The sequence below is a fragment of the Mycteria americana genome, chromosome 4 (assembly GCF_035582795.1).
Source record: "Mycteria americana isolate JAX WOST 10 ecotype Jacksonville Zoo and Gardens chromosome 4, USCA_MyAme_1.0, whole genome shotgun sequence".
NCBI classification, from domain to species: domain Eukaryota; kingdom Metazoa; phylum Chordata; class Aves; order Ciconiiformes; family Ciconiidae; genus Mycteria; species Mycteria americana.
The window spans coordinates 37,270,414-37,282,638 of record NC_134368.1 but is presented as its reverse complement, the minus strand read 5'-3'; the positions used below and the strand labels follow the sequence as shown (position 1 = coordinate 37,282,638).

At 39.3% G+C, this 12,225-nt stretch overlaps 1 protein-coding gene across 1 annotated transcript in view; it reads left to right on the top strand.

Moving 5' to 3' along the window:
* SNX25 (sorting nexin 25) overlaps positions 1–12,225 on the top strand; it is a 91,599-nt gene that overhangs the window by 46,274 nt on the left and 33,100 nt on the right. The window contains exon 7 of the mRNA XM_075500220.1: positions 8,517–8,707. Coding sequence (XP_075356335.1) covers positions 8,517–8,707 — 191 coding nt within the window. The remainder of the gene's footprint in view (positions 1–8,516; positions 8,708–12,225) is intronic.

Genomic DNA, 12,225 nt, shown 5'->3' with positions numbered 1-12,225 from the left:
TTCATTCTGCCAAAGTAGATCTGGTTCCACTTATTCTGTGGTGAAGCTGGTTCTGCATTTTTATGGGCTCTTGACTTTTACCTGTATTAAAAAAAAAAAAAAAAAAATCCAACAGAAATTCCACTAGCTGGTGCACTTAAGTTTTGTGTTAAGGTAGTGACTTTTATTATTAGTCTATTCCTATGGCAACGTTGTATGTCATTTAAGAGTTGATTACCACTGCTGGCTATATTAACCAGTGGTGTTATTGTGGCTAAACCTTTTATTTATTAAATATCCAATGGTTATTCACCTTGTACTTGAAGAAAAAGGTGACATTTTTTGCCTGATGTATGTGGAACAGTATGTCCAACAGAAGCATACGATACAATCTTACTATAGGTCACACAAATTTAAGGCAGATTTCTAATCTGTTTTGAGTTATTTCACTAAGGTTTTCATCTACCAACAATTTTCAGACTCAGTCTATTTACAGTAAACTTTAAGAGGGCTATCAAAACTGTAGAGGGTTAAAATCTAGTTCTGAAGGCTTTTTTGTGTCTTGTTTTTCCTGAAGTGGGTGGAGATACTTTTCCTAATGTGGTAATGAATTTAACATGTTCCTGAATTTTAGGAAGAAAAGTTTAAGGGAAAAAGCTGTGCTACCTTCCTTAAAACAAAACAAAGCCAACAAACATCCAGCACAGCTCACTGCCGATACAAAGATTTGTTGAACTCTTGTAGAACAGACCACCACGTTACTTATGTCACCTTTTGATGTTTCTGTTTCTGGATGCCATAGCATACTGCTACCCCTGCAACAGCTGGATTTCATGGTGAATAACTAAATGTAAGCTTTATGCAAAATGGAATTGTGTTTGTGCACTCTCATTCTATCTTTCTCTTTTTAATCTGTTCCCTCAATACCTGCTGCATACCTGTAATAATATGTGTGAGCATGGGTGTTTGATGTATATGACAGTCTCTCCTTTTCTGCTAGTAAATGAGCTCTTGCCTTTTGTGTCATGGGCATCTCTTAGCTTTGATTCCAGCCTGGCGAGAGATAGTCTTACTGGTAGATATTTTGGTTTTCCTATGGCAAAGTTGGGTCCTGAAAATGTAACTGCTGCTTTAGTGCCTGGGTGTTCACCTAGAGCACCTGAAGTTCGGCTGGCTAGCAGTCTGTCGAGCCTGATATCCACTCTCAGACTGTAAGAGTAGAGCAAGTGTAGAATAATATGTACATGGATATAGTCTCAGCCTCCATCATTTTGAAGCATGGGAGCTTCCTGAGGGCAGTGTTTTCAATAGAAAAAGGTACAGCAACAAATGTGAGGAGCACTTAGTGCAGCAGGAGTGGCCAATACTGTGCAGCAGTGAGTGCTTAGCTACTATCTAAGCAAAGTAAGTGTTGTGCAAGTATGTCACTAGCAATAAATATGCCTGAGCAGGGTTGTGTACCTTTGCTTGAGGAGACATAATTAAGTCTCTAAAACTGACCAAAAATATTTAGTTTCTAAAAAGAGTAGGTGTCTATTATTAAAAGACGAGTAGCCTGAGGACCAGGCTTCAGACTAATGACTTCTCATATAAGCTACAGTTGTCTGACTACTTTTACTATTTTTCCTGGTGATACCGAAGTATACATTTAATGTTGGTGCCCAGGGGCGTTGGAGAGGAAAGCTTGTCCCTCAGCAAGGATGGGCTTCTTTAACTTGATTTAACTAGTATTGGTGCCACCTATTGGCGAAATATTTAGCTGTTAGGGCCCTCTAATAAAAGCAGAAAGTATTTTAACGTACTTCTAAACATCATTGTATTAAACCCTCTGTAGTAAAAAAAAATTGCATGTTATAGGGTCTTTTTTCTTTTCAGATTTCTGTCACTTGAATCTTCTGGCATGTGAGCGTAGGAGAGCAAAAGAAAACGTACAAAAGCATCTGATTCATGTTAAGCAGTAAGTTTTGCATTTGACTCCCTGAGAGAGTCAAATGTTCTAAAAGGTTGAGACACAAAATAATGAGAGGTTCACAGTATGATGGCTGTTGTGGGTGGATGATGTAACTCCTGTGGCCAGGAGAATTGCTTTTGGTCATTGCTAAAGAATTGACTAAGAATAACATTGAATAAGAAACCTAACGTAGCGTTAGTGTTTTCAGAGGTGTGGATGGTTTATTTTTGGAGTGGTGCAGGCCACTGTAAATAAAAGCTGTTATCTTCCATGCTGACCCTACACTACTTCCCTCATTTACACTTGCGCAAAACCGCTGAATCTGATGTGTACTTGTATCTGCGTTACTTTTCCGAGCTGTGTCCTCCTATGTATCCTCTTCCAAAATGTAGGAGGAGGCTTGGTTTTGGTGTGTGTTTGGTTGTTTTTTAGTTTGTTGTTTGTTGGGTTTTTTGTTTGGTTGTTTTTTTTAACTCATCTTTGGTTTTTCTTCCTGTGGATATTTTCGGACCGTGCTCTTCTCTACGGTCACGTGTGCTCTGGTTGGAAGAATCACATCTTTCTACATCTTTAACTGTAAAACTCTCTCCTCATCTTGCCTTTTGATAAGGATTCCTTGGAAGTACTGAACCAAATTTGAACTAAATTGTAGGTGTATTAGGGTTTTTTACAAAATCTGTGTGTTAAAGATTTTGAAGGACTAGAAATGGTTATCTGAAAATGTTTACTGCATTTTGATCTAGTAACACAGGGTGTAAGAGGACAAATACACAGATCAGGCATTGTAGCATGAGTGAGAGAGGACCCAAGTTTCTAGAAGCAAGAGTAGATCCTAATTTTTCTAAAGAAAAAGCTTCAAAAAACAATCATGAAATAGCAACAAAAGTAAGTGGCTATAATAATTTGATATTTGCTGTAATGTGAATAAGAAGCCGTTTAAATACACTACTTAAAATTTTAACAGACACATTTTTGTTTCTTCTCTTACTGATATATTACAGGATCCTACAAGAATTTTAGCAAGGATCCCTTTTTATTAGCTGCTGTTTAAAACAAAAACCCATGAAGGCAGTACCTTGTCTTGGGGCAAAACAGAGTAAATCTCTCAACACATTCCCCACCCCCACCTCCAAAATTTGTTTGATTTGCCTTCTAATTTTCTGTGCCCTCCACCTTATACGTGACTTCACAGCACGACCAGAAACCACTCTTGGATGAGAGGATGGGACCATTTTTTCAGACACCATGTTGTAATTGACCCCAGGACATCCCTGTTGAGAAGACTACTCCTTTTCAAGCAGGGATTGTGAGACAGATTGAATAAGCAGCCATTTCTGTATGGAGAAATCTGCTGTGTTGCAGTAGAAGATTGTTCCTGCTGAGCATTCCCACTGTGCATCTAGATATTTGCTTTTGTAAGTGGAGCTGACAACTGGTACAGAAACAGAACTGTCTGTGGGCAGGCTTCTTGAGTACTGTGGTTCCGAAAGGCTTGAATGTTCGGCTGTAAAAAGGGACTTTTCTTTTAGAAACTGGGACTCCAAGCTAACTTGAGTGTGTGGGTTTTGATGTGTGGGTTTTGTCAACATGATAATTTGGAGTGAAGTAAATGGATACTTCTGCATTCCAGTGCATTACAGATGCCATCTAACTTAATTATGACAAAATTGTATTATCCTCTCCCATCCTCAACACAGGGATAAACATGCATATGCAATTATTTTTGTATAGCTTTTTGGCAAGGCTTAAAGAGCTAACATTGTGCTAGCACGTCATACTCAAGCAGTAAGTGTGGAGGGAATCCTTGTGGATGAAGGTGAAGGTTACAGTGACACTGATCGTGCTAGACTTTTTTTGTTTTGATTTGTGATTTTCAAATCAATGTTACAGAGGAAGTTCTTTCTCCTCCTGAGATCCTTTGTGTGTGCTGGTGATGGTAATGCATCTTGTCCACAGTTGGTTTGGAGAGATGCCCATCAGTGAAAGAGGGAGGGGAGAGGCTGACTGGTCAGATAGAAGTGACCAAAGGGAACACAGGGACCTACACACGGAGGCTATATGCGGTGGATGTTATTTTATTGTATAATACATACTTACTCCCATGCTCAAATTTACCTTACTGCCACTTTGTTTTTCGTTTTGCTCAGCTGTGGCGGTGACGTGGGAGGCTGTGTTGCACTACATATTGCTAATGATCAGTGCCTAAATTTTCTGTGATCTCCCTTTAAGTCCCTTCCCCCAGATCTGTTGGCTGAAGTGTTTGGGATTTAGCACTTTTTTTACTTATTCTCTTGTCTGACCACGTTAGAGGTGGTTTTCCCTTTGCTTGTACCATGGGCAGTAGAAGAACCATGTGTGCTGTTTTTCTCAAAGTCTGGCCTGCTCTTGCAGAATTGAACAAATACTTTTCCAGGCCTACATAGGCTTTGGAAACGTGTAATTCAAAGTTTCTGAGAGTTCACAGAGGTCTGTAATGATTGGTAAATTATATATAGAAGGTTATGGTTACTGTTTATGAAAATATTAAATTGGTGTTTGCTACTTAAATACTTCAGCACAGCATTAAGTAGGCACTGAATGTGCTTAACTCTGCTCTCGCAAAAAGTCTTGCAGAAATGCCTATGATGTTGTGCATGTGTGTAGCTCCTCCGGAGACTAGTCAGATGAGTCAGTGCTGTTGTATGTGCTGCCAGGTGTCAAGTGTCTGTAGTTCTTGAAGCTGTAAAGGAACAAGAACTTGTACTTTCAGTTTTAATCATGTTTTTGCCATATATAACTGCAGTTAAAATGAGAAATCTGTTTTATGCTGCTGCTGTCAAGAGAGGGGACAGTTCATGAAGTGCCACAATGCCATTTAGTTTGTGCTTTAAGCAGGCTTTACATATGTCTTAATTTACATTATTTTTGTTGTATCCTTTGCTGTGGTTTATGGTAATAAAGTTTGTGTGGCATTTGTTGGCATGACTGTTGTTTGCAAGGCCCAGCATTCTGACTGAAAAATGGATGGTGTGAATATGTACTGCAGTTTAATGTATGTATTGCATATAAACCTGACCAAGTAGCAAAGCTACCAAAAAAAAGAAGAGGAAAGAAAATTAGGTCTGAGGAATCCATTCTCAGAAATGTTTTTGGTGGGTTCTAGGATCTGCTCCTGGCCTAGTCCAAATCAAGGTAGTTATGAGTGATTCAGAAGAAAATGTGGAAGCTTTGTCAGAAATCACTGCAGATGTGCGAAAATGCATGGAGTAAAAAAGATTTGCACAGATAGCTTAGCTTTGATTGCTTGGTAAGTTTGAGCTCATTTGGACCATTTGCATTTTAATATTGTTCAAATTGAACTATCCACAGCTGTGGCTCGATAGGCAGAGTTCGAAGTTCTGCTTTTGGTACTAATTGCATTTGGATGCCCTTGGGAGGGGTGCACAGTACCCCTCTGGAGTTTTGAAGTTCCTCCATGGCAGTGCATGTCTTGTCAAAATTTCCCCTGGTACGGAGAATTATTTTGGAGGAAGTTACTGGAAGACCCTTTGCTCCTTTGGGAGTGGAGGCCCTGCTCAGCAGTTGCTGGTAAACATGCATGCAACTCACAGGGGGAGGAAGTGCCAAAGAAGAAGCATCTTTCTTGTCTTGCTGATAAGGAGTGATTTTGTTTGTGTCTTTTTAATAATAATTAAAAAAAAAAACAAACCCAAACTGTAAAGCTGTTACTATAAAAAAAAAAAAAAAAAAAAATTATCCAAAGGATGCATTTTCTTCCCTTGCATAGTGATGAAACAGTGTCTTAGAAGCATGTATCTCTTCCTTTTCCATTTATTGGAGCTTGCTGAAGGGTGGTGTGTGGGTAAATGCAAGCCTTTTCTTTTGTAACTTTCTGGTTTTATTTGGTTTATGCAGTGATACCTGAACATAGTGAACATCTTCTTTGCTGATACTCAGAAATGGCAAGAAAGGCTACGAATTATGTCTCAGTACTTTGGTGGTGGTGGGATCAGGCAAGAATAGATTAAAAAGATAAGTAGATAAGTTCTCTTTATAGCTTAAAATATCTTTTTGATAGGGCTTAATATGAGAAAAACACAGCAGTTTAGGTCTGAAAATCTGAGAATTCTCAAAAATCCCAAAAGGAGGTTAGAGTAAGGGGAAAACCCAATGATATGCCTACCTTTCCCCAGTTGACATGAAAATGCTCCTCCTAATTTCTCCTAACTTATCTTTCATGCTTTGAAAGAAGGAGGTCATGTTCAGTGTTTGTCTATGCTTCCATGCTGTCTCTCCTGCACTGCAGTGTGTTAGCCACACTCCATGCTGGGCTGCTTTTCATCAGCCTCTTGGTTATTTGTAAAGGGACATCGTTTCCAGGTTTTCATGGTGACTAGTCCTGTTTATCCATGGAGCAGGAACAGGCTGGCAGCGTGATCTTCATCACGCTGCTTCAAATGTTTCTTATGTGGAGTGGCTCCTTATGGATATGGAGAGCTGAGTGAGGCAAATGTTTTTGAAGCATCTTTGCTAAAAAAGTAATTAATCAGTGGAAGCAGGTGGGATGTAGGGCTCATTAGTCTCTCCTGGAGGCCTGCTGAAGTTACAGGATGATAAGACTTCAGGTAAAGTAGACACACTTACTTTGAAAACCCTCCAAGAATGCCTTGTTTTCACTAAGGGTACTTTTGTTTTAAGAAGGCTGAATGATCATTGCGTAGCACTGGTCATGGGCTTTCAAAGTGTGGGTTTTCAGGTATGCATTTTGAACCCAGAGTATTTAAACTGTTGAGAGAATTGAGAACTTTTAAAAATTATCTTAGAGTCAAGTGCAGGAGGGGAAACGTTGGGTTTTAATCTTCACTTTAAACTACTGTCCATGTATTTGTATTAGCTGTAAATGTTTTAAATTGAAAGGGAGAGCTATTTTGTCCTTAAGGTCTTTTCCTGCCTTTTGTTGTTCTTCTTCCTTTTTCTCTCATTAATACTGGTACCTCTGGTCAGAGAACTGAAGCACTAAATTAAATGCTCTGTTGACTTCCCTGTGGAGATAACATGCCAGGAAAACAGATGGCTTATTTTTTTTTTCATGGTAAACTCATTTTATCATTTGCTTCAGCGAGTATCATCTCTGTAGTTCACTATTATATGGCAGCTTAGATGCAAATGATGCTGATCCATTAAAACACTAACAGTCTTTGAATCAGGAAGGTTCCCTACCAACATACATGCAGTGAATAAAGTGAGATTAAAAATACGGGAAAAGATATTGGGAGAATATCTGTACTCATATTACGTGTAGAAATTCAGGGAGCTCCATATACCTTGAGTTGTCCTTCAGTATACAAGTGACAAAACTTACGGTCACATGCAGTAGTTACATGTGGCTTTGAGGGGGAAATAAAAGGATGAAAACAGTCCTAAAAGGAGAACATACCTTAATGTATTAGAAAAGTGTTTAAAATACCTATTTTAAATCATTCCTAAGAGATTTCCTTTTTCTGTGTATGCATTCACAAACCTAGCTGTCTGGTTTTTTTCTTTCCAGCAACTGTTTTGAAAATGGAATGCTGTTTTCATCTACCTCATTTTACTAGCATTTGATATTTTGAAAACATAGTAGAATATATCTCTATTATTTATCCTTGGGCAATCACTTAATCCAGAGTCAAGTACAAGCCAGGTACTTTGCTACTGAGCTCTAGTTGCAGCCTGCAACAGTGGAGTATTATTACTGAACAAGAGGAAAATAAAACCAGTGTATAAATGTGAATCAGTTGCATCCTGCAGATATAAAACAGGAATGATTTCAACGCAATAGGGTTTTTTTCATCTGCTTTATCTGCTGCTTCTTTTTTTAGGCCCTGATAATTAGCTGAAGAGGCTGGAATGTAAAATACACAAACATTACACCTTTTATTACCAAGTCTTACTCAACTGACTGTCATCTTCATGTTACGTCACGATTTAACAGTACTGTGCAGTCTTGACGTGGCATTGTAAGATTTTTTTTTTTTTTTAAATTTTTTTTTTTCCTTAGCTGACCATTTTGAGTGAGCTTCGGTCAGTGTTGTCTGGAGGAGATACTGTATGATGTGCTGTTCACATCAGGCTCAAGAAATTTGGATTTGCAAATGAGATGCATGGGAATGTATAATGTTGGGCTGGAGGGGATTGAGTCCAGTACCTCATGACTCTAGGCAGTCAATGTTATGTTCAGTAAGGTACATAAGCCATCAGCTCCCTGTGTTATTGTACGCCATGGCTATAGGTAACTTCCTAATGCCATCTGATAAATGTACATCCTGCAGTACAAGTCTTGGGCCTGTGTCTTGCAACAAGCTATGGGAAAGAGCTGGAGGGGTCAGATTTCACCGGACATTTGAATAAGGATTTTTTTCTGAACTGTTCTATATGAACCCTTGAGGTATCATTGGAGAATGTTCCAAAGTTGTCATTATTTTTCAAATACAAGCTTTCCGGTATCTGTGCTCATGTGCATAGTTGATTCTTGAATGACAAATGCTTTGATCAGGCAGGTGAGAGACAATGGTGTGGTGATGTTTTCATGTCATAAAAGACTGTCTCTGGTTTGCTTTATTCTTAGATTCAAAAGGAAAAGAAACTGCGGCAATGAAAGCTGACCTACTGAGGGCTCGCAATGTGAAGAGGTATATTAATCAGCTGACGGTGGCAAAGAAGCAATGTGAGAAGAGAATAAGGCTCCTGGGAGGGCCTGCTTACGATCAGCAGGAAGATGGCGTTTCTGATGAAGGCGATGGCCCTCAGAGTCAGAAGGTATAAATCGAATAGCACATACATTGTCTGAAGGTCGTTCTAAATGTGTTAGCACTGGATCATATTAGCCTCACTGTCATTAATCCCTCCCTTCCCCCAGGAGTCAAGTATAAATTAATTGCTGCATTGTTTGTTTGTCTTGGGAAAAGATAACTGAAGTACCCGAAAAGGCATACTGATCACTCAGCCTGAAATATTGCTGAATATGAAACTTCGTAAAGGATCGAGTGGCACGTAAGCATGTGTGATTTTTCAGACGTACTGTGTGTAGGGAGTTAATAAGGACATGGTAGCGGTCTTTCTGAAGGTAGCAACTTGCTTTCAAATAAAAGATTGCCAACACATGTGCAGTGTTTCTTTGGCTCTTGTTATATTTACTGTAGGAAATACCTGTGGGTTTTGCAAATACTGAGTTATTCAAAAGCAAACACTTACTTGTGGAAGGCAATTGACAAAATTAAGGGCAGTCATTGCAGAAAAAGTCTGGTAAAGCTGTTGACTGAATGCTGGTTTTCAACATCACTGTAGTCTGGAATTGAAAAACTACCATTGTATTAGCCAGCATCTACAAAAATAAAATAAAGGCTACTTATCCTTGCTAAACTTTAATAAGTTTAGTGACTTCCTTGTGTAATCTACTCTGTCCCCTTTGGGCAAAGCACAGTAATTGATGTATTCAAATTGGAAAGAAGATTTTCTCTCTTTCATGTAGGTAGAAGAGAAGTTATCTCTTCATGCAGGGATCTTTAATTTTCATTATGTCCTTATAATAATTGTAGCTCAGTGGCACGTAAGAAAAAGTTGCACGACGGAGAAATAGTTCCCACTATTTGTTTTTTGTCTTTCTTGAGTAAGGTCTGAAAGAGAGCAATTCCCTACCCACCACTCGTCCTTAAAGCATGAATTCAGATGGTGTGTCATACATTTTGCCAAGGCAGTCCTGATCTGTTTCCTGAAGTTGGGTGTGGTGAGAGGTGCCAAGGAGAAAAGGAAAGAGAGAAGCATGTGGCAGCACCGCATGAGCCACTGATGCCACTTTTGGTGCCTGCTGAGGTGTTACGGACTTTCCAGGATAGATACATGGTGACATAAGATTGTTTAGGAACGGGATCAAGTAATGAAGCTGCACTGTAGGGGCAAGATTGGTCAGAAATATAATAAAATAGAATATTATTGTAATTAAAATCAAAGGAATTCCTGTTGTTGATGTTGCATGTTTTATGACCCGATGGATTTTTTTTTTTTTTTTTTTTTTTTTTGGTGGGAGCTGCTGACGCAGGGTTATATCTTGCAAATATACCCATGAGCAGCTCCATATTGAGTTAATGGTACTATTAATAGGAATAAAGGCTCCTTGCACAGGCATTTGTTGTAGTGATGGCAGAAACAACGGGATCCTGGGCTGCTCCACTTCTAAGCTTTCGATGTGTTTCTTTGAAGAAGCCCCCTCCACACCCACATCAGCATAGAAAACAGGAAAACTGCTTCTCTCTTCTGTTGTCCCCAACTCTCTGTTGCCAGGAAGGAGGCCGAGGGAGGCTGGATGAGAGACAGAGGCCATGCTGTTCCCTTCTGAGCACAGAAAAATGCCCAGGGCTTGGTTGAGGAAGGGGACTGTCTTCACTGTTGCTTCTTCCCATCCTCTTCCTGCACTGTTGTAGCTGCGGTCTGGGTTCTTATTTCAAGGCAGCCAGTGCTATTTTGGATGCCAGCCCCTCCTATGTGGTCAGTGTTGACTGAACACTCAGGCCTTTTTCTAAGCAAAAGGGAAAGGCGTTGTTTGGGATGTTGGTATGTTGCTGCTGGTGGCCCTAGACTTCTCTTTAGAATCTGGCTGTGCCAGCTTTTCTGTTAAGCTAGCACTTAACCTGCAGAATGACTAGCTTGTGTAGAAGAAACTGGAAGTTTGCCTTCCTTTCTTCAACTTGCATGAAATAGGTCAGCAATGGTGTTTTGAATTATTATTTTCTGTAAGTGTAGTACAGAAGCTTGAATACATTATTAACATTGGGGAATTTTTGGTACTAGTTGAACAAAGAACAAATTGACTACTGACCTAAACTTGTATTTTGGTTTCACTTCTGCATCCTACAGAAAGCTTTCTCTTTCCTACAGTAGTAGGGGAGTAATGGCATTGCTGGTAGAAGTCTTTAATGCATGTTCTGATTATGGGTTTAAATGTGGAGATGGATTATTTGGAGCTGTCGATGTTGTGCTCTTACAGATTTAAGAAACAAAAATTATGTGCTTTGAAATAGGTTTGTTTTTTTCTTTTTCCCCCCTTTTGCAGCAGAAGCTAATTATAAAACAGTGTCAGTTTTCTGTTTGATAAATACATACAAGTCACGGGACTGTATACACTTTGAACATGTTTCACTCACCTCATTATCCTGAATCTGGGTTCTCTAGGGAAATCCTGAATGTGTGAATTATAATCAAATGTTTATAAGCAAACAAACAAACCCCAGCTACTCTCTGAATCTGAATTCTGTCATTAGCTCTGATACTGATTTATATTCTGCCCTGGGTGTGAGATTTGCTTTCAGAGAAAATGCAGTTTGAATTAGTGTAATATGTAAAGTATCTCTTCTAATCTACTTATGGTCAATGCAGTTTTAGTCCTTTTTCTTAGAAACTGTACCTGCACTGTACTGCAGTAATTAATTGAGTTCTTGTTGTCTGTGTTTATTCAGCAAACCATTTGTTCGATCTGTTGTGTTCAGCACAACAGCCACATTGCCACATCTGTGAGATTTGATGTGTGGAGTCACAGCATCTCCTTAGTGGAGCTGTTTTGTGAACCACAGGTGGTACAGGAGGACCTCTGGGGATCTGGTCCTTGACTTGATGTGAAGTAGCAAGGAAACCACCTGAGTTATCTTGAGGCACGGGCAGTTCGTGTTCACAATCCTACTCATGAGGACTAAGTTGAAACTCCTGCAGAAGACCTTGCTTCCACCACATCTGTGGATAGATGCTGATTTAACTGGTGACTGATCAGATTTTCACTGTGATTTTCGAGCTTCACCTTGTGAGATCGTGTTATGTCAGGACACCTCATGGTACAGAATTTGGGCATATAAAGAAAATGAGCTTCAATTGTTGTGTCCCTTTTTCCTGAAGATAGGGTGTCTTACGACAGAAGTATGTTCATGAACATGTGAGTCTCAAGGCAGAGATTTTTCCATTAGCGTATGTGCCGTAAAACAGCCAGGTACCTTGTGTAGTATATACTTTCTGATAGGTGACTAATCATTGCATTTGGTTCAGCTACTGCTGTATATGACAAAGATATCCTTCTGATGGCTTGCCTCTTTTTAAAAGATAATGAGAATATGTGCTTTAATTTTAGTCAGTGTACAGACAAAGCATTAGTTAATGGCTTTTAATGTGCAGATTGGAAGAGATATGTATTTTTCCAGTGTTATTTTTTACATTCCTTTTATTCCTGTCTTCTACAAAAAAGAAAAAAAAAACCCAAATGAAAACAGAAGTCCTGCAGTCTGACTGTGTGCCAT